General features: G+C 38.0%; 8 protein-coding genes across 8 annotated transcripts; 7 read left to right on the top strand and 1 right to left on the bottom strand.

Annotated features, from left to right (window-relative positions):
• Positions 1-11: 11 nt before the first annotated feature.
• On the top strand, positions 12-1,277 carry RO3G_05443 (uncharacterized protein; the record flags this gene model as incomplete). Its single annotated transcript, XM_067660033.1, has 4 exons — positions 12-356; positions 566-580; positions 1,028-1,156; positions 1,230-1,277. 4 exons carry the CDS (start codon positions 12-14, stop codon positions 1,275-1,277), a joined length of 537 nt encoding a protein of 178 aa, XP_067516134.1.
• A 1,531-nt stretch (positions 1,278-2,808) lies between these two features.
• RO3G_05444 (uncharacterized protein) lies at positions 2,809-2,961 on the top strand (the record flags this gene model as incomplete). The annotated part of the gene is made up of 1 exon (XM_067660034.1): positions 2,809-2,961. One exon carries the CDS (start codon positions 2,809-2,811, stop codon positions 2,959-2,961), a length of 153 nt encoding a protein of 50 aa, XP_067516135.1.
• A 2,830-nt stretch (positions 2,962-5,791) lies between these two features.
• On the top strand, positions 5,792-7,488 carry RO3G_05445 (uncharacterized protein; the record flags this gene model as incomplete). The annotated part of the gene is made up of 8 exons (XM_067660035.1): positions 5,792-5,797; positions 5,844-6,137; positions 6,180-6,274; positions 6,460-6,548; positions 6,748-6,848; positions 6,893-7,156; positions 7,199-7,249; positions 7,294-7,488. 8 exons carry the CDS (start codon positions 5,792-5,794, stop codon positions 7,486-7,488), a joined length of 1,095 nt encoding a protein of 364 aa, XP_067516136.1.
• A 377-nt stretch (positions 7,489-7,865) lies between these two features.
• RO3G_05446 (argininosuccinate synthase) lies at positions 7,866-9,194 on the top strand (the record flags this gene model as incomplete). Its single annotated transcript, XM_067660036.1, has 3 exons — positions 7,866-8,054; positions 8,103-8,361; positions 8,410-9,194. The coding sequence occupies 3 exons, from the start codon at positions 7,866-7,868 to the stop codon at positions 9,192-9,194; spliced, it is 1,233 nt and encodes a 410-aa protein (XP_067516137.1).
• Positions 9,195-10,757: 1,563 nt separating this feature from the next.
• Positions 10,758-11,183, top strand: RO3G_05447 (uncharacterized protein; the record flags this gene model as incomplete). The annotated part of the gene is made up of 2 exons (XM_067660037.1): positions 10,758-10,952; positions 11,001-11,183. The coding sequence occupies 2 exons, from the start codon at positions 10,758-10,760 to the stop codon at positions 11,181-11,183; spliced, it is 378 nt and encodes a 125-aa protein (XP_067516138.1).
• A 3,741-nt stretch (positions 11,184-14,924) lies between these two features.
• Positions 14,925-17,074, top strand: RO3G_05448 (uncharacterized protein; the record flags this gene model as incomplete). The annotated part of the gene is made up of 7 exons (XM_067660038.1): positions 14,925-15,272; positions 15,323-15,468; positions 15,521-15,840; positions 15,888-16,055; positions 16,175-16,494; positions 16,543-16,772; positions 16,819-17,074. The coding sequence occupies 7 exons, from the start codon at positions 14,925-14,927 to the stop codon at positions 17,072-17,074; spliced, it is 1,788 nt and encodes a 595-aa protein (XP_067516139.1).
• Positions 17,075-19,059: 1,985 nt separating this feature from the next.
• On the top strand, positions 19,060-20,485 carry RO3G_05449 (uncharacterized protein; the record flags this gene model as incomplete). The annotated part of the gene is made up of 3 exons (XM_067660039.1): positions 19,060-19,209; positions 19,265-19,945; positions 20,114-20,485. The coding sequence occupies 3 exons, from the start codon at positions 19,060-19,062 to the stop codon at positions 20,483-20,485; spliced, it is 1,203 nt and encodes a 400-aa protein (XP_067516140.1).
• A 35-nt stretch (positions 20,486-20,520) lies between these two features.
• Positions 20,521-21,217, bottom strand: RO3G_05450 (uncharacterized protein; the record flags this gene model as incomplete). The annotated part of the gene is made up of 3 exons (XM_067660040.1): positions 20,521-20,616; positions 20,670-20,871; positions 20,955-21,217. The coding sequence occupies 3 exons, from the start codon at positions 21,215-21,217 to the stop codon at positions 20,521-20,523; spliced, it is 561 nt and encodes a 186-aa protein (XP_067516141.1).
• Between the last annotated feature and the right edge of the window lie 127 nt (positions 21,218-21,344).

Consider the following 21,344-nt stretch of genomic DNA (forward strand, 5'->3'; position numbering starts at 1 on the left):
CACAGTCAAATATGGGACTAAAACCTTATGGAGATCAGCTCACAGAAGAGACAGAGCAAGTCAAGAAGCAATCAGCAGTCCTTCAGGGCAGTGTTCGTTGTCATTCCGTGCTGTGTGATGAGGTGCAGGTGGTCAAGATGGAGCATGGCCTGAGTGGATTGCAACCTTTTGCTGTCGTGAGACAAGTCGTGAGAGACTCACCTGCGTATGGTGCTGGTATACGACGATTACACCAAATCATTGAATTTGGCCCTTTTCATATAAATAATCACTCAAGACTGTGTGCACTTCATGATTATGTTTGCCGACACGGGGATCAGCCGATAGATATTAAGGTACTTGAGCCAAATGGAAATGTATTGAATGTGACTGTAGTGCCAAGGATGGTGCCTGGCATACGTTGGTCCATAGGCTGTCTCTTGGTGCCCTTGTAAATCGTCGTGTAATGTAGTTTTGTATACCTTTTGTGTAAAAGTAATATTATATCCCTTATGTATTCCCCTCTTTTATGATTCTTTCGAGGACAATGGAAAGAATAAAGAAAATGAAATAAGCCTCAAATTAGCCTTATTCAAAGGAGGTAAGCTTTTTTGTTAATCATTTTTCAATATTCCAAATTCTTTCTTCAATATCAAAGGTGAATAAGGACAAGAGTGATAAAAAGAGATTTTATCTTATTTCAATCGTCTCTTCCTGCCTTTTCTTTCTTTGACCTTTTCATTCTCCTTAAAGCCGGCTTATCTAATACAGTATCAATCACGATTTCGTTTAAAATATAAAACTGTGATTGGATAATAGCATATTCGTGTTACACATCACGGCATAAGTAAGTAAGCTGTGTTCAGGCACCAAACAACTTTCTAGGACCGTCATTTAAATAATGAGCTTGCGAGACTTGTAACGCTCATATACATATTTCATTCTTTATGAACCCTGAATTAGGAAGTGTTGTCATCATTTTTTTGATAACAAGAAATATTCTCCCCCCCCTTTTTTTTTTTTTTTTTTTTTTTTTTGCAAAAACAAGGTAAGCTCTATTAAGAACAGGTCTAAGCCAAGAAAATCTGGATACAGACTCCAAGGGACTGAGTACGTGTTGAATTTGTTTGTGTGGTTGGTGAAAGTGTTTCATATCTTGGAGTCCTGGTTTTATAAAGTTATTAAATGTCGTTTTTGGATATGAACCTTTCAGGAGGAGCGATGAGACACAGTATCACCGTAAATTATAGTTTATCAACATGATTGAGTACATTGATTGTTTTACACAAGCTTTCTAAAATTTTCGTGTGTTTCAAAACGAGTTGCGTCTATGATGACGATTGGTCATGAAGAAATAAAAGTTTTAGACACACTTTGCTCAAACGACTGTCCTTGAAGTATCTTTCAAATCAGGCGTTTTTATTTTTTCAACCCACAAGGCTTGCTATAGCATAAAGTTCGCAAGACTTTGGCAGTGAAAAACATTCATGCTTCCACTGGTGTCAATCCTGCTGAATTTGACAGATTTCTATTCATTACATTCCATACACAACTAGTTTGCGTTCGTCTAGAGTCTGTATTTGCGATCAACTGGTTCGCTGCTTTGTAAATCACAGAAGTAAAAGATACTACCAGGATGAATACTTACGATGAATATAGAATGTATCTTGAAGGAATTCTCCTAAAGTCATGCATCATCAGTCGTGTTTGCCAACAATGAAAGAAAAAGAAGCATACTCTGATCTCAATTTCTCTCTTGATCTTTCACGCTACCCATAACCATCTCCCAGTAAGACCCATATTCAATCTCAGGGTTTTCAAGTTGATCCTGTAAGAATTCCAATCTATAATAGACTCCTTTACATTTGTTTGAAATTGATGGCACGATCTTATTTATATAAATCTATCTTTACTTTCTTTATTATGATCTTGGGTCAAGCCTTATATTTATAAATGTTGGCTACAAGCAGCTACGGCTCATGACTACACTCTCCACCTATAATAAAAAGAAAAATGCATAGAAAGAGAAAAGATGGTATGGACAAGATCTAGCAGTGAAACATCTAATTTATAGATAGCAATGCATCATTCTCTATGGTGCATGTCAGTTTATAAACAAGAGTAGCACGATAATTTGGGAATTCTTTTTGCATTCGAAAATAATAGGGGTTTTCACACTGAATACCGCGTTTTGTTTTTGGGTGCTGAGTCTAGATGCTCATTAGGACACTGGTGCAGTGACCTAAGCTGGCAAGAACAGAAGACGACCGAAGATCGGTGATTGAGTTTGCCTATACCCATTATGTTGCTGATGCAAAGATGGCATGTATTGCTCTCAAAGGGAAGAAAACATGTGCGAAAAAGGTCGTCAGCCTGATCTACAATGGTCACCGGCCGACGTGTGAGAAAGCCTATGAGAGATAGGATGACAGAGAGCGCGGGGATCAGAGGTTTGTCTGCAAGAATACTAACAGCATGGTCAATGACCATTCATCCACTTTTCTTGGTGGTGATATAACAACCTAAGCCTCTCTGAAGCGGTGGACGTGAACCCTGGATTGGTCGTTGGTGTCCTGGGTATTAGTGGCCTTGGACGCTTTGGTGTGCTATTTTCAAAAGCGATAGGCGCTGCTGTCATCGGTCTGTCTTTGAGCTAAAGAACGGGTAAATTTGCGTTTGAATTTGATTGTGATGACTATGGGGTCACGAGTCATGCTGAAGCAATGGATAAATACACCAACAAATTAGCACACATCCTTTGTACTGGTGTAGGCAAGATCTTTACTTGGAGTTTTTAAGTTGTTGAAATCTAACGGTGTGCTTATCAACATGAATGCTCCTGACTTCACCTACTCACCTGCTCCCTCGATGACATACATGTTCAAGCAAATCAAAATCAGTGAGTCGTCTGTCAGTTCTCCTGCAGAAGCTGAAGAAATGCTTCAATTTGCTGCTAGCAAACAATATTCGCGCCTGGTATAAAATAGTAGCCTATGAAGGATGTCAATAAGGCACTGAAAGATTTCATAGCTGACTTAGCTAGATTCAGATTAGTATTGGAAAACTAATTTACGAACAATACAACTTTAAACCACTTGTGCAGGTTAAACAAAACGTTTTTAGTGTGTGTACAACCATTGCTTCCATTCTCATCCACCTTGGCGTCAGGTAAAAGTAATGTGAAAAATAAGATAGTGAAGTAAAATATGTAGTACGTGATTTATTACGACACAAGATGAAAAGACTGTATATATTGTTTATTACCTGTGTCGAAGGTATGTAGTAATATAAGGTACATGTGGAAAGAAAGATGGTAAATCCTATTTTCACTTTTTTTTTTTTTTTTTGTATGATTCTTCATCTTAAAAGCCTTATGGTTCTATCTATTGTTTTGGAATATATCATCTATTACTTGCTCAATATAAGCAAAAATATTTCCAATATGGAGTTTTTCATATTCTTTTTTCTTTTTTTTAAAAAAAAAGAAATAGACAAAGCTTTATATCCATATTAAAATTGAAAAGCAATAGGATCCTATAAAAGTTAGTTTGAGTGTTCTATTAACAAAAGTTTAAAAATACATTTAGTTTTATTCTTAAGAGGTAACCATCCAATACTTTAGAAAGAAGGTATCTTTCATAAGAAATCTTACCCAGTCAGCAGCTTTTAGTACGTCTGATTTCAGTTTGATATGACAAAATGCTTCAAGGATGTCATATTCCGGTTGATCGGTTCAACAAGTCGCCCTTTATCACTTTTAATGCTCCATTATCGAACCCAAAGATACTGTCAGAACAGATTTTGAAATCGTCATTCTCTAAATAAATGATCTTTTCGATCTGACAACTTCCGTAAGAGTTTTTTTAACGATAAGGACCTCAAGGGTAGACACGAAAAGGTGGTAGATATGCTTCTTCTTTTGGTATAATAAAGGATCCTTTGTTATCTGATGTCATGCTTCACAAACAAATGCCTGATAGCGTCAACTTGGGTCATTTCTTGTTGACAAGGAGTGGGTTCGAATAGTTTCAGGGCATTGTCATTTTTTAATCAATTGACCCGCATTCAAATCATGGCCTGTGTAATCATCTTTTTCTTTTTGAATTCGGCTTTGACACCTTTTCTGTTGATGAACAGACTAAATCATGATTGACGTTTTGAAAAAATAAAATTGACTTGTTGATCAAGTACATTAATATATTCCTTGGCAATATTAGAGTAGCAACCTAATTACATTTGGTATCGCATTTGAATGTATTGTCCTAAACAAAGGAAATAAACATCAGCTTGAGACTAGGACACACTACGATCACCCTTGACCAAAGCTCAGTAACTATAGCCAATGCCAGCCATGCCTATCAGCACACTGGATTCATATCTTTTTTCATGATCTTTGAGCTGTAGTTAATAACAGATAAAAGTAGGATAGAAAGGGAAAAAATGGATTATCGGTGAGTCTCTTGAGTTTTATTATTGTGCAAAGACAAAAGAAAGAGCTCACCTAAAACAAATAATATTGTTATACAAGGACAAGTTTACAACAAGTCTAATGATCAGTGCTGTGTATGTTTGCGCTATAAGCGTAGCTATGAATCATACAACATGAAAATTCAGAGTACTCTTGGATGGCACGATTGCTGTAGAAATTGCAAGATGCCTTTCTTACAAGCTGTGAATCTAATCCATTCTCTTTTATCCAAGATGAGCCAAGACCGTCATCGTTAGTTTAGGGTCTTTAGTTCATTCTTTTAAAATGGACGGGTATGTTTTCAAAAACTTAACCTCTATTGAATCTGAATATCTTTTTTTCCATTCTGAATTTATCACATCATTTCATTCAACAGCTCTCATTACGTTCATTCTAAAGTCACAAGCTGACATTCAATCATGACCAAAAAAAAAAAAAAAAAAAAAAATAAAAATAAAGCATGAATTTTGGTTTCCTCCCCAAAAAAAATCCTTTTTTTCTCATACAAAAATAAATAACAAAATGGAAAAAGAGGATGATAGTTTCTCTGTAAGATGAAGATGAAAATAACAAAGAGGTTATTCATAGATATGAAATGATAGATGATTCATAATCCTACAGAGGTCATTAAGTTACTTTATTCAAAATCCAAAGTTTACATTCATCCTACTCACCAACAACATGATTTTATTCCTGGTTATCTAACCATGATTGATAAAGTAAATCATCCTAGAACCCCACACGCTATCTGTTCTTTAATCAAATCTAGACGTCACACGACTATTATGTAGCATGGACACCTGAAAGCTTGATGCCCAATAAGGAATCCTTTGTACAAGTAGATTATAATCCAGAAAACAATCAAGAAATCACAGGTAATACACCCAATCAGCAGAGAAGCCTTATTACTGATATTTGTGGCCAGCATCCACCATGATCAATTGCTTAGCAGATGGTTCACTCTATGCCTTCTCTTCCAGCCTGGATACCATTCATTCTCTTCTCATCATCCCACCTAATTTTTCAACTTGGTATGGCCAATTGATCATCAATCACAAGAATGGACAGACGACGGGACCTCTTTGGTTTCATGACGATGAAAGCACGAGTACGGTCTATCAGAAGAGATCGCAAGGGGGTAGCGAACGAGTCAAATGGGGTGGAGATGAATTTATCGAAAGGTTATCTCAATTGGTACCCGTCAAAAGGTAAACGAGGACCCCTCAAAGTTCGGTGACTAAGAAGTGTAGGTCAAACAGAGAGGATGGATTGTACTATGTGAATCCGGAAAAGGAGATGGCAGAGGAAGAGAGCCTGTTTGAATCAGCTCAAATGGATCCTATCATGGCAGTAAGACATGTGTGTTGGTAAAGACGGTATTGATGCCTTGTTTTAGACATTAAAAGAAGCCCGCTGGACTCTTTTTGAAAAGCTAGCTCAGGTCACCAAGTTCTCTCGAGAGGCCGCTGCAAGCTTGTTTCATAAGCCGGCTGCGATCACCGAAAACGAAACGGTCCGGTTGACGACGGATGATTATGATTCGGCGCGTCTGTTCTTGGCCAAGTGGGCTGCTGGATTAGCAGACGCGTCAGAAAAGAATGTGCCGAGTGAACAAAAGTATCGACAGGTGGGCCTCTGGGGACATGGGCTAGAAGAAGAAACGGGGTTGGGTGTCTTTGAAATAGTGAATGTAAGTCCCTCTTTAGTATTTCATCTTCTCATCTTTTATTAGTCTCAACATGATCTCTTGACCCATACAAGAACAGAGCCCGTAAGTGAGGTAGAAGGGTCAAGCTGGTTTGATCCTCAGGGTCAGTTGTTTCAGCTGTAAGGACATGGTACGAAAGAGGATATTTTGTGGTGGTGTGAATGAATCGATCAGGAAGGAAGTCTGGTTATTCTTGACCGGTGTCTATCCATGGCATTCTACTGCTCTCGAACGTCAATCGATCGTTGAGGATAAAAGGCAAGTGAACGAAAGTTTTGATGTTCAGTGGCTGATGATTGAACAGGAAAGAGTATGAGGCATTAAGGGATCAGTGGAAGAAGGATCCAAGGTATAGAAACACGGCAGAATACAAAGATCAAAAGCACAGGATAGGTAAGAAGGAATGAAAAGAGAAAAGAAGGCTAATGTTTCAAAGACAAAGATGTTCACAGAACAGATCGAACGATTGATTTATATGCGGATGAAACCATGACAAATCCTGATCCTTTATTTTTACATGTCGGGACCAACAAACACCTTGAGAGATTAAAGGATGTGTTGTGTACTTATAATGTGTATAATGGCACATTAGGTTATGTACAAGGCATGTCTGATTTGCTATCCCCACTTTATGCTATCACCAAAGAAGAACACCTATCCTTTTGGTCCTTTGTTCACTTTATGGAACGGATGGTGAGTGAAAAAGATTTGGAATGAGTCACTGACGATTTCAATAGAAATTCAACTTTTATAAGGATCAATCAGGTATGCACCATCAATTGCTCATCATGGATCATCTCCTTCGCTTCATGGATCCTTTACTCTATAGACATTTGCAAACCACAGAAAGTTGTAATTTCTTCTTTTGTTTCCGATGGTTACTTGTTTGGTATAAAAGAGAATTTCCTTGGGATGATATGCTGATGTTGTGGGAAGTACTCTGGACAGATTATTTGACAGACAAATTTCACTTGTTTATCGCACTGGCCATATTAGACAAGGTAAGGTTTTAATCATAAAGACGATGATTAAGATTATCATAGCACCGTGATCATATCATACAATATTTAATGAACTTTGATGAAGTATTAAAAGTAAGAAATATAGTTGAATTATATCTTTATTCATCAAATCATAGTACATGAATGATCTATCCATGACAATAGACCTTCAAGATATCCTTCAACGTGCTGAAATCTTATTTTATCAATTCAAACAGCGTGTAGATGCAATCGACAGTAAAAGAGAACAAATCAATTTGACCAACAAATCAGATTCCGATCAGTCACTTTACATTCATCCCATTTTACGTGAATTATTATCTCCTCAATAAACTTTTTTTTTTTTTTTTTATTCAATTATTTCAAAGTCAGGTTATCATCAAAAGAAGCAAGAGAGATAAAACCTGCCTATTTTGGAACTCTGACTCATCTATGATACATGACAGACAGACTATCACTTGGTTTGCTTTCCTCTCTTTATTTTGAAAAAGAAAAGCAGGCAAGAGCAGAAGATGAACAAGAAGAAGGATAGAGATCAGTCGATAGAAATCTATTTCTTTAATCTTAATAAAGGATCGCTTTCTTGGTTAAAAAAATGCATAAAGGAGAACAGCGGAGCTTTCCTGACTACTTTGAATAGTATATAAAGGAAAGAGAAAAAAAGTTTTAATTTCCCCTTTTTATCTATTTTTTTTTTTGTGCATTTAAAATGGCTGCTACTAAAGGAAAGGTTCTTCTTGCTTATTCTGGTGGATTGGATACCTCTGTCATTTTGGCTTGGTTAATTGAACAAGGCTATGAGACTTTGGCTTATATTGCTGATGTGGGTCAAGAAGAAGATTTTGAAGCTATCAAGAAGAAGGCCCTTGCTGTAGGTGCCAGTAAAGTGTTTGTGGAGGTAAAGAATTCATTGTCTAAAAGAATGAAAAGACTGATGACAAACTAGGACTTGAAAGAAGAGTTTGTAAAGACTCAGATCTTTCCTGCTATTCAAGCCAACGCTGTGTATGAATCTGTCTATCTCTTGGGTACTTCCTTGGCTCGTCCTGTCATTGCTCGTCGTCAAATTGAAATTGCTGCTCTTGAAGGTTGTCAGTATGTCTCTCATGGCTGTACCGGTAAGGGCAATGATCAAGTCCGTTTCGAATTGGCTTACTATGCCTTGAAGTCTGATATCCAAGTCATTGCTCCCTGGAGATTACCTGGTAAGTGTCATTTGATTTCATTTGGACAATCTATTCATCTTTATCTAGTCTTCTTTGAACGTTTCGCGGGTCGTAGCGCTCTTTTAGATTTCGCTGCCGAGAAGGGCATCGTGGTCACCCAAACCAAGGCCAAGCCCTGGTCGACCGATGAAAACCTGTTCCACATCTCTTATGAAGCGGGTATCCTCGAAGATCCCAACGTCACTCCTCCCAAGGAAATGTGGAAGTTGACGGTCGATCCTGAGGATGCTCCTGACCAACCCGAGCGTATCACGATCACCTTTGAAAAGGGTTTACCTGTCAAAGTTCTCAACCACAATGATGGTCATCAAGAAACTGAGCCCGTTCAACTTTTCACCTATCTGAACACTGTCGCTCGTCGTAATGGTATCGGTCGTATTGACATTGTCGAGTCTCGATTTATCGGTGTCAAATCTCGTGGTTGTTATGAAACTCCTGGTGGTACCATCTTGCGTACCGCTCACCAAGATTTGGAAGGCTTGACTTTGGATGGCCAACTGCGTGCTTTCCGTGATCAAAACATTACGATCCCTTACGGCCGATCTCTTTACAACGGACAATATTTCTCTCCCGAGTGTGAATTCTTGAGTCAAGCGATTCCTTTGACCCAAATCAACGTGACGGGTGATGTCAAATTGAAGCTCTACAAGGGTAACACGATTGTCGAAGGTCGTGTCGCTCGTGGTCCTGGTGCTAAATTGTATGATATGCAAGAGTCTTCGATGGATGAACAAGGTGGTTACAACCCTGAAGATGCTAATGGTTTCATCAAGTGTCATGCTATCCGTCTCAAGAAGTGGACTCCTCAATAAATAGTGTGTGTATTGTAATATAGAATGAATGATTTGAATAAAAAAGTAAATTTTTGTAAATGATTATTAAACAGAACCGGGTTGTATCCCTGCCTTTCTATTGACTTGGCCAATGATTTATACTGTCGCGAGCGTCAGGCACGAATAAAATTCCTTTCTATCTGCACATTGCCATTAGAAATCCTCCATCAAAAGACTAATGTATCTGGATTTTACTAGAGCATATTCTCTAAACAAAGCAAACTCTTCTTTCTCCTTCTTTGGTCCTGCTGCCTAAAGTTGTACTAATGAAAACTTGTGAACTTTGTGTGTTTGCTCTTTAGGATAGATGACTATTATTTATTAAATGGGTATGAATGCAATTATTCTTTTCTATTGGTACACTTTCAGAAAGCTTTTTATATCATCCCATGAAGGATACTTTATACTTTTGTCACTGCCTTGATAAAATCATCCTTGATCAAAAGTGAACTTTCTCCTAATCTGTACATCCTTTCTATTTTCCTCGGTACACTGCGTCATTGGCCAAGTTTCACTTTCAGAGAAATTTGAATCGATGGACTCAGCAGGTTTGTTCACGTCTAAAATGAATACAGCCAGCCTTTGTAAAATAACCTACTAGGTCTCTTTTACCGATATGTCTCAATGCAAGCAAAACTACGTGGCTTCCATCAAAAAGCCTTGCAGCCCCAGTGTGTTTTGAACGACAGGCTCTATCAAAACATACTGAATCACTTGATAGGGGCTAGCCATGACGAAACTTGTTCTTTTTGTCATAAAGTGTTGACTGAGGAAGAAATTTATTTTCTACAAATAATGGATCTTGAGAGATGAGTAGGTTTTATTGTTGTTTTTATCCAGTCCACTGCATCTAGTAAAACCCATTTTCAAAAACCTAAAGATAGTGCGTCGATGAAGCCACTGAAAGCAAAGGATGAAAGGAAGCGGCGAATGCTGGCCAAAGGTAAGTATGGAAAGAACATGATGCTATCACAGATAGTATCAAAGGTGTAAAATAGATAACCTCATCAAGATCCTGCGGGTGTTTCTTACTAGACTTCTTTTGGGGTTGTTATCCATTTCGATCGTCACCAAGAACATAAACTCAGCATGGTTACTGCTCATATTCAATCCTATCCTGTCAGCTCACTTTTTATTCTTTTGCAAAAATATTCTAAAACGACAGAAAAGCACGTCAGGGTAATGGAAAGTATGCGAACTTTAAATTTCCAAAGGTTGGAAATATTATTTTTAGAATCGCCGCCATCTTATTTAGGAAACGATAGACATCATTCGCATCCTACCTCTGTTGTCAACTTCCCTCCTTCTCTTTTTTATTGTAAAGTGAGAGATCTTTAGGGAGTTTGAATATCATTCAACCCTCGTCCTCTCTTTTCGATCCGTCCTCCTAAAAAAAAACTTTTTCGGGTCATCTTACCCGGGAAGCGCAGTTGATTCAAGTCATTCCATTGTGTAACTTCCGGTCTTTTTTTTTAATCTTTTTCCTCTCTTTTTTTTTTTTTTTTTTTTTTTTTTTTTTTCTTTTTATTTTGTTGTATAACCATGGAAACCCCTTACTACACCGCATCATCATCATCGAGTAGTAGCAATCATAATAACCCATCATTTCAAGCGCCTTATCCACCATATAATGATAACAGTAGTGAGCAAGTATATCCAGTAGATTTCTTTTTCGAACCCATCAACCATAATAATACCATGAAATATACCACAAATCATACCTATCAAACACCTACTGTAAGTTTATGAGTGAATGATGATTAAAAATAACCTTGTTACACATAGTCAAGTATGGATGATGATTATGTTCAAAACCTTTCAAATGAATTAAAACATACAAAAGAGCTATTAAAGCAGTATCAAATACGTACAGAACAGCTGATGGAATTAGTCACCAAGCAAACGAATAAAATTACTGATTTACGTGAACAACTAAAACAAGTTCAAGACAACAGCAACAACACTTAAAAATAAATATGAAATCAACTTTTTTTTATTTATTATTCTATTTATTTAAATAATATATATGCTTTATATATACACGCTGTGCGCGTATATGCAAAAAAAAAAGGTACAAGAGTGTGAGAGAGAGAGAGAGATGAGTTGAAGATTTATGCATTTCTATCATAAAAATCATTCGAGAAAAAAAAAAGATTCAAGTAGGTTTGTAGAAAGCTTAAAAATTATCTTTTTATATAAAAAAAACAAGTTTTAATTAGAAGCTCTGTATCCATGCTGGGATTAATCTGCCCTGTTTTAATCTACTTGATTATCTTGTGCTGTTTCAGGTTCGAAATAGGGGGGATGTCTAAAAAAAGCCTTCAATCCCTAAAATAGAAGTATCTCATTCCGATGAATTGCACTAAAAACCATGCCAAGTGAATAAAACAATAAAGACGAACAACGTGAACAAGCCAAGAAGGTGTTTTCTCAACTTGGTTTGATACAGTGATTGAATGTGACTGAGTTGGATCTGTAAAAGTCCTCATCTGATCAAAGTACCCATTCTCATTTCGTCTATTCGCTCATTCTCTCCCCCGCCTTCAAGCTGACTGTTGACTTGCAAAATAAAAAAGAGGTATCTTTGTTTCTCAAGCATAAAGCGATCTTGACATCTGGTCATCGGACCATGGCCGATTCTTTTATTCAACAGGACGACTTGAGGGAAATTCACAGTCGGATGATCAAATATCGCATTGTCCCAAAATCGGAAACTAAGTGGATTTTATGGGAACGGGTTTCAACACATGAATCGAGTGCCCATGTTTCGATCCGTGTATTGAAGACAGGAATTTGTTTGTTCATTCGACGCTTTCAGTGTCAAAACATATCATCATCTACCCGCATTTGCTGCCAAAACAAGAGTGTGATGCTTGTTTGTCACTCACCGTTTCTTATTGGTTGAACAAGTAAACGAAAGCGGAAACATGTCGGAAAAAAAAAGAGGGAATCTCTGAAGGTGACATGCGGTCTCTTGGCGTGCAGAGTAGTGTGGCCTAATAAGTAAGGATGACGGATTAGGATTTATGTAGAACGATGAATAGAATTCTACAGTTCTATCTACAGTCATCATGGACTGAGCTCTCTTGGAATGTTGGTGAACAAGCTTGCCCTAAAATAGTGATTATGCTATACGTCATCATGTTTGGGTACTTGCCACCTTTCAAACTGAATCCGATATTTTTTTAGGGGTGAAAATTTTCATGTTTATAAAAGAGTACAAGACTTTAAAAAGGTGTATGTGACAGTAGCTTACTAAAATACAAAAGGTATCAAAGAATTATAGGAAGATCATTTCAATAGTTCTTTCTGGATTTGATTGATGACAATCTTATCCAAGACAGGAGTCTATTCAAAGAATTTTCGCTAGTAAGCTTTCCATATGAATCGGATGTCTGTATCAAAAAAATCATGTATTGTAAACTTGCCATGATAATGTAAGTTGTAATACTTGGATAGTCCAAGTGTAGATAAATCCTAGACTGTTGAGCTGCAACTAGGAACTTTAGGATTTGACAAGTATTTCTTGAAAACTGCTTCCCACAAGTCTTGTTTTTGAATACAAGTAAAGAGCATGTACTGCCCTGTTTCTGATGTTAAGTCAAGCAATGGAAGCAATAAAGCATTGGGCAGATGAAACCAATACCAGAAGTTACTTGGCTCAAACTGTAAAAGTTTACTAAACGATGATGACCAGGAAACATTTAAAAACGCCATCCCTCCCTTCGATAAATCAATAAATAATTCAAAAATGCTCAGAATACAAGCAAAAACACTAAAGCAGGTTGGATAGCGAAACAGCAGATATTATTGATGCAATTTTTAGCAAGTCGAAAGCATTCCAGTTTGAGTAATTTGGTGAACATGATCTGCCTGACCATATTTTTGATTTAAAGGGAAATTTATTTTTCCGGAAAAACCCCCATTGTTTCCCTGAACTGGTTGGTTACGGGAAAGCCAAATTTAACCGGCCAGGCCTGCCTGGGTTTCCCCGTTTTTTTTTTGGGGGAAGGTAAGGAAAGTTTTTTTTTTTTTTTTTTTTTTTTTTTTTTTTTTTTTTTTTTTTTTTCTGTGAGTAGTGTAAGTTTGATAATAATATTATAATTTGTAAACTCAAGAACTGCCCTTTTTACAAACTGCAATTATCGGAATTCACTTGCGGCTTTTCGAAAAAGCTTTGGATCCTTTGAGGCTGTATACTGGGTTAATAATGAAGGATGGTGAGACTGTGAGTAACCCCATAAAGAGGATGTACATCTTTAACAAAGATGACAATTCATATGACAGAAGAATTGATCTGCTGGTCACTGATGATGAAGGGAAGGAGTTTAAAGTGTGCCCTATTGAGTTTAAGAAAAGCAACGTCAGTGGTTTCATATTGAAAAAACAACAAAGCAAAAGCTTTTAAATTAATACTTGTATTCCTAACTATATAAGTTTTGTTATTGGTAATCATGCTTCCGATCTAACTTGCCTTGAATTTGCCAGGCGACATGGTTGTCTTTCAAACGTTTTTTGTACCAAGGCCGCTTTGTTGCTCTTAAGGTTGGTGACTTTGCTATAATGAAGACTTTATTTGAGATCAGGCATCCCCAGCTATCAGTCGTTAGTATATTCACTTGGACTAAATGTATAATTGAGACACACCAAAAAATATGTTTAGGATGTGCAAACCTTAATAACAGGTAGGTTATGGCCGGCATTTCGGACTGTATAAATCCTTAATTTTCTTCATTACATGTTTTCCAGCCTGCTAAAATATGTCTCTCACTAAGGAAAGGTACGACATTCGCCTTTCCTAGGACCCCTTTGAAGAATTCTGGTCAAGGGTAGAATTTGATGTAAAAAGGAAAGCTTTTGACAATGGGGATACCATGACCCTCAGAATTATGAAATTGTGCTCAGAAGTAAATTTGAAAGATTGTCAAGGATAAAGAAGGCACTCTAGTTTTTTTGAGTACTGCTTAACTATGAAAGAAAGAGTTAAACTGATAAAGTATGGCTTTACTTTCACAAATGTATAATAAACTTTTGCCAAAACTAAAGCTAAACTTTTCAAATCCCCTCATAACACAGTCCTGCTTTATTCAACTTTAGTTTTTTTTTCTGCATCGTTTAAAAAATCAAAGAATAATAATATCAATGGTAATTGTTATGTGCATGCGCTTTTTAATATTTATCTCTTTACCTTTATTAAACAAGAGTAAAGATCGAATGAGATCCTTTGTTATAAATATTGATTCAAACGTACCACTTTTCAAATGAGGGAATCCTATACATGAATGCTTTTAAAATAGTCTTACCTGTCACATACATTTGTTCTTTTGTATTATTCACATCTTTATTTGCCTAGCAAATTCAAAAGATAGATAAACAAGTTTTATTAAAAGCTGTGTGTTATATATGCTTTAATTAAATGTAGTTTAAACACGTCGAGAGAAATGATTTGACGATATACAAATTGAATTACAACATTGTACTATCATTTATTTTAGTAAAGAATGAAATAAATAGCCAAATACGTTATATATACACGCTGAATTGATCTTTTAAAGCCATTTGCTACTACCTTTTAACTTTGAAAAAAAAAAAAAGCTTACTTTCTCTATCATTTATCTGTTGATTCTCAATTTCTAAAAATAGTGAAATATCCCGCCATTTCGCATTGACGCACAAACCTACTTTTTTTTTTTCTTTTTTTTTTTTTTAATGGATCGTTCAACAGATTGGATTCAATCAAATCATAAAAAGCAAACATTAAAAGCGAATTCAGTACCCAGCACACCTATTCTTCAACACAATCACTTCAACATTCTTTCGCCTACCACAACACATAAAAAGAACAACAGCAAGAAATACAAAAAGAGCAAGAGATCACAATCTGTCCGAGATGATCAGCAAGTGCCCGAACAACCTGCGGTAGAAGATGGCGTGAGATCCGTTTCGTTTTTAGATTATTTAAGAGATGAGTTGACTGTGGCTGATTTTGACAGCGCACAAGAGTTGAAGAGAGAAAGAGTGACCAATTTCCTGAGTGTACCTGGGGCGATTGAAAAGGTAAGAAAGGGAAAAAAGAGGATAGGGTTGAGACTGATGGATGTATACAGTTGATGGGCTTTGGATTCTTTGTATGTCTAGATTCATTTCTCTATACGTTTACTATTCTTCCCTTAAGGTTTTGTTTGGCCTTTTATCATTTCCTGATTTACATTATTTGCAACATCAAAGCTTACTTTTTAGATCAAAAGGAGAGGTAAGTTAGAACGAATTGCAACGAGGGCTGTGCTGACCCTCTGTTCATCTAGCTTCATCAGATTAAGACCTTCACAAAAATGCGACTTGTTGAAAGGATTCTTGGTGATGATAACCTGTGTGACGATGTATTCCTTTGATCCATCTCGCGTCTATCATTCAATTCGTGGGCAGGCCGTCTTGAAGCTGTATGTGGTTTACAATGTATTGGAGATTTGTGACAAGCTGTGCTGTTCACTTGGTGTTGATATATTAGATGCTTTGTTTTCCAAGTCTACTTTGGGTAATTCACCTAAAGACATTCGAGGTGCTGCTTATGCCAAGCGACAGTTGAAGCCGATTACATTGTTTATATTAGCCAGTGGATATATGAGTAAGAGATTGATAGGATGATGATAGCTAAATTAACAATTGTTCTAGTCTTGCATACTTTAGTCCTCTTCTTTCAAATGATCACACTCAATGTGGCCATCAACTTTTATTCCAATGCCTTGCTATCTTTATTGATATCAAATCAATTTGTCGAAATCAAGCAATCTGTATTTAAAAGATTTGAAAAAGAAAACTTGTTTCAACTGACATGCAGTGGTAAGTAACACGTAGGATCAAGAGAAACAAGATTAATTTGTAAGTAGACATTGTAGAGAGATTTCAGCAATCTGCGTTTCTATTCGTGATTACACTCCGCAATATCATTGAACTATCAGAATCAGGGCCTTCTTCCATTTTACCCTCAACCTTTGTTCCCTTATTTAAACTACCTGCATCCACATCACTCAATACACTTATGACGCCTGTCGTCATGGTCATCACCTCTGAGCTGGTCGTGGATTGGTTAAAACATGCGTTCATCACTAAGTTTAATCAGATCAGACCTTCGATCTATGGAAAATACATTGATATCCTCTGCAAGGACCTTGTCGTCGGCAGTCCAGGCCGAATGACAGGCAAGAATCATGCCTTTGTCGATCAATCACCAGTCGTGTCTCGCAGGATCGGGTTTCCTGTGCTGCCTCTCGCTTGTCTGGTAAGCTTACGACGCGATCGATTGAAACAGTTGCTCACGTCTTGATAGTATGTGCGTATGATGCAGCAGATCTTGCCCATGATGTTCATGTCACCAAGCCAACCTTCAACAACGATCACTGCTGCTTCAGTGATCGCAGGTTACATTCAAAGTTACCCATCTTTATTACCAGAGCGTGTTCAGTTGATGATGACATCGGCTGATTGGTTAGAGCACGGTTTGGATCGACTGTTTCGATGTATGATCTGGACTTGCTTTGTTGCAATCTTGGCCATAGTGTAAGTCGTCTGACAGTCATCAGTAATAAGACTCATGTTGTCCTAGTTTGTTAGCATTGAAAGTGTTGGTTGGAATGAACCTGCTGGGATTTGCTTATAAGAGATACTCTAGTATGGAAGAAAGAGATAAAGCAGAAGTGAAAAAGGATCAAGAAATGAAAGAGATGAGTAAAGATGAAAATGACTATCGCCAGTCCATTCATAATTATCTCAGCCAACCAGAGGATCATGTACCAAGACCGGTTAAATACACTTTAGAAACCGTCGATCGATTCTCAATGGTGAAAAGTAGAATTCCTTAATAATAAAATCACATTGTATTATACACCACGCCATCCATTCTTTTATACCATTATTCCCTTGGAAATGATCAACAAAACTAATAATCCAGATTGATATTGATAAATAAAGAGAGTGAAACTAACCATAGGAGAAAGACAAAGAAAAAGAAAAATGGGGACAAGGGAAAAAAATTAAAGTATGTAAAGAATCAAGCTAAAATAACTCAAATTACAGCAAAAACACGATCAAATGATAAGAAAAAGGGAATGAAAAAATTGCAAAAACCATGCTTTTTGGCTCCTTTTTTTTTTTTTTTTTTTTTTTTTTTTTTTTTTTTTTTTTGGGAGAGGGGGCAGGAAATGAACACAATTGATTTTTAAAGAAACACCTCTGAGCCATTCACTGTCATCTGTAGAACACTGACTTCATGCACTGTTCAAGGTTCTAATAAAAATGACTATTCATATCCGTTAACCAAGCCTTTCTCCACATTCTTTTTGTTCCTTTTTCAGGTTATAGTAAGCGTCTCTTTTAGAATACTCAGACAGTCTTCTCTTCCCCTCAAATAGCCAATCGCTTTCACTGGGCATAACAACGACATCTAAGGTTTGTCTCACATTGTTATTTTCTTTGCTGATATATGGGATAGGCCGTCTATCTAGCCAGGATCTATGATTCAGCATGAATATCTTGTGAGCGTCCTATTCTACTGCTACCGAGTGTCATCAGGCCTTTGTCAGACAACAGCGCATTGGTTCTCCCTTCCCCTTTCTGCCAGTATCTTGTGCTCACCCTGGCTTTCTATCCTTTGGATAACCTCGAATATTCATTCAAAAATAAAAGGTAGAGCAGTTGATGTTTCGATTTCTGGAAGAAGTCAAAGCGACCATCGATCGTTTTTACATTTTTCTCATCTTTTGTCAGCATGCTAAATGATTGGTGGCATAAAGCCATCGAGTGGTTGCAAGCTGTAGATAGATTGTCCAAGGCAGTATGGTGAGCAGTGTTCTACAAAACAATCGTATTGTTCTTTGATAATGTCTTCCAGTCTTCTTCGTTTGATGTGACCGTTCATGAGATCGTTGAACGGTTTCAGTCTGCTGCTTACTCTATGCTAAATCGTGTGCGTATAACTTTCTGTCGATCGCTTTGGTTTTGGGATCACTGTTGAATGTCCTGACATTTGAAAAAAGGCTTTGAAGGTAGAAAAATTCATTCTTGCTAACAGAACCTCTGCATTTTTTTTTTGTAGAGTCAAGAGAGAGGTAGCAGAACTCGTTCATTTTCACTGGTCCCTTTCGACCTCATTCTTCAGTCTATCCATCGTCCTTGGGCTGCTAAACATTTTCTGAATTTTTATAAAAGGAGTTGAGCTTATTGTCAACGTTCGTACTGTTCATACAGAACAAAAACGAGTAGGAAAACTGGGCCCTTTATGGATTGTTAAACGGAGATTCAATATTGTGCTCCTTCCATTTTTGCAACATTTTTAATTAAAGAAACTCTTTGTGGATAAAGAATTCATGCTTGTTCTATTTTGGTTCAATCACCCAAGTTTTCTCCTGTTTTCAATAATCCTAAAAATGGGCAGTAAAAAAGCAATCAATCTATCAGCCAAAAAAGAAAGATTGATTAAATTGTGATGAAATCATGTACATTCTGGTCGTGTACAGTAAAAAGACGTAATTTATATAAAGTATGTGTAACATCATTAAGGATCTACCCTTTGTTTCTCCTATTCATTGGCTCTCCTTTTTTCCATCTATTTTTTATAAGCAAAAAGAAAAACAAGAAAGGAAGTTGAACTATTTGCTTGTAAACTAAAATAGAATTCGCTCGTTTTGTAAAAAAAATAAAAAAAAAAAGAAAATAGAAAAAAAAAAGGAAAGACATTTTAATCACTGTGTGTAACTTTTCCATTCATTTTTCTACTTTTTATTTCCTTTTTTTTCATTTCTTTCCTTTTTACACCAAAAAGTTGAACAAAAAGAATACGCAAGGGAAGATGGAACAAGAAAAAGACATTGAATACAGACTAGTAGATAAAATCCTATTACCTGACTTTCAATCTTCTCTCATCTTTCTGCCAATCAACCAGAACCTGTGGAATACAGCACACAATGAACAGACAATAGACAAATCAATTAAAAAAGCAGTAAGATTTCTGTTTTTGAGGGAAAAAAAGATCATTTGTGTAACACGCATGATAGGAAACCACAATCGATGGATCAAAGAAAGAGCAAGAAGACTATTTCTACAAGATCTTTGCGGCTGACAGGAAAACAAAAAAGAAAGAAGCAGTGGAAAAGACGAGGGACGAAGAGAGATTCGATTTATGTTCTTTTGCCAGAGATTTATATGAAAATCGACTTTCAATGCTTGAAGAAAGCAAAGTGACGCTGATCAGCAACAAAGACCAGCAGAATCCACTTTTGGCCAAAATGAGCACAGAGCCCGACATGTCCAGCCTGGAGCGATCAGACAAAAGAGCAACTGACAAAAAAGATAAAGATGCAACCGAAAAAGAGATGAGTGAAAAGACCGAGGTGGACGAGGCATGGATAGCCCAGTTTGAAATCCAATCGACCTTTGCCACCACCCGACCTTCTCCCACACGCTCGACCCAGCCAACCAGGAGCCAAGCCAAAGGCGCCTCGGGCCTCAAGCGATCGCCCACAACGCCCGCGATGGCTAGTGTGGCATCCAGTCTGAAACGATCGACGTCCAGCCATCCAGCGCCCAGCAAAGCAGCCACACGAGCCAAACGCTCCCATACGATCGCGCATCCCAAGCCTCCGGTCCTCAAATGGGAAGACCAGGCGGTCGACCGATCACCCGTCAGGAAATCCGCCAGTCTGCTGGACAGCCTCACGAAGACTACCAAGGGCCTGGTACGGCATCTGAGCCATCGAAAACGATCCGCGAGCACCGGCCTCTCGCCCGCCGCCCTGGCTGTGCTGCAAGACCCACTGGTCCAAAACATGAACCGTCCAGAGATCAAGGCGGTCCAGAGAACGGTCTATGTGGAGCCGGATGCCTTGCATGGCTTATTGAAAAAGGGAGGCAAGATGTCCTCGTACGGGTCTGCGCCTGACGACCGTTTGCCCCCGGTCTCGTCTGATTCTCGTGACGGCCAGCGTCGACCGATCTCGACCGACAGCCAGATGAGTCGATCGGTTCTGTCGGATGATGACACGGTGCGGTCAAAAGAGTACGCGACAAGGGTCATCCGTCAGACCTCGGTGCGTCAACAGGTCGTGCATGGCCAGGTGTGTGCTGAAAAGCATTCAGCAATCGATTCTCTCAGCGTACCACCACCGATCCCCAGACGATCCTCCAGACGAAATCAAGAGACGATTTATCCTGGTGATGAATTATCGGTTGATGAACAATTGGATGAAATGATGCGGATGTTGACGGAAGGTTATTAAAGTTTTATATACAAAAAAATATACAATAGTTTTTATTATTTTAATCTTTGCCATAAGCCTTTTAAACGACTGGTTGTGGTTGTATTGGCTGTTGTTTTGGGTTCGATCTGAATCGATCGTTTGTATTGTGCCTATAAGAAAATAGATGAGCACAGGCAAGAGAGAGAGGATGCAACCTACGTACCTCATCTGATAAGATGGGATAATCTGCTATAAAAGAAAGCAACTTGAAATCGGGTTCAATAGAATAAGCGACATATTTGAATTTCATCATGAGCATAATGGTCTTTCCCATCAGTTTGAATTTATTCCAGTGAATACTTCCATCCTGACGAAAGTCCTTGTTGGCTTCATCAATCGATATCAAATCTTGATGATGCACGCCTCTAGAAAGTCAAAGGGTAAGAAGATGTTAAGAAGAGGAGGAAGAAGAGGAGGAGGAGAGGGGAGGGGGGATGTGATGACTTACAAATAGGGTATACCAGCTCCTTTTGTTTCCTCCAGTGCCTGACGATATAAACAATAGGATCCGTTGGTACTCATCAAGCTTTCCAAGCCTTCAAAGTCCTTGATCACCTTTGGATCCACCAACTGGCGAGTCTCTCTCAGTCTCAGGACGGATGCGTTATTGATCCCGGCCAGGACAGCCATGAGGGTATTGTAGTTGTTCAACTGACGGAGCTCGCTGGCGATCGACATCCAACGTGTCAGCAAGTTCGCCCTCCGACTCATCCTTGCTTCACTCACGATCATGGTCGAGACCCAGGCCGAGACAAAGTTGAAGTGGGTGATGGACGCCGAGAGTGCGTTGTGGGCCGAGAAAGAGCCGTGGTTCCAGAGATAGCGTACGAATTCACGA

The sequence above is a fragment of the Rhizopus delemar genome, genomic scaffold (genome assembly GCF_000149305.1).
Source record: "Rhizopus delemar RA 99-880 supercont3.3 genomic scaffold, whole genome shotgun sequence".
NCBI classification, from domain to species: domain Eukaryota; kingdom Fungi; phylum Mucoromycota; class Mucoromycetes; order Mucorales; family Rhizopodaceae; genus Rhizopus; species Rhizopus delemar.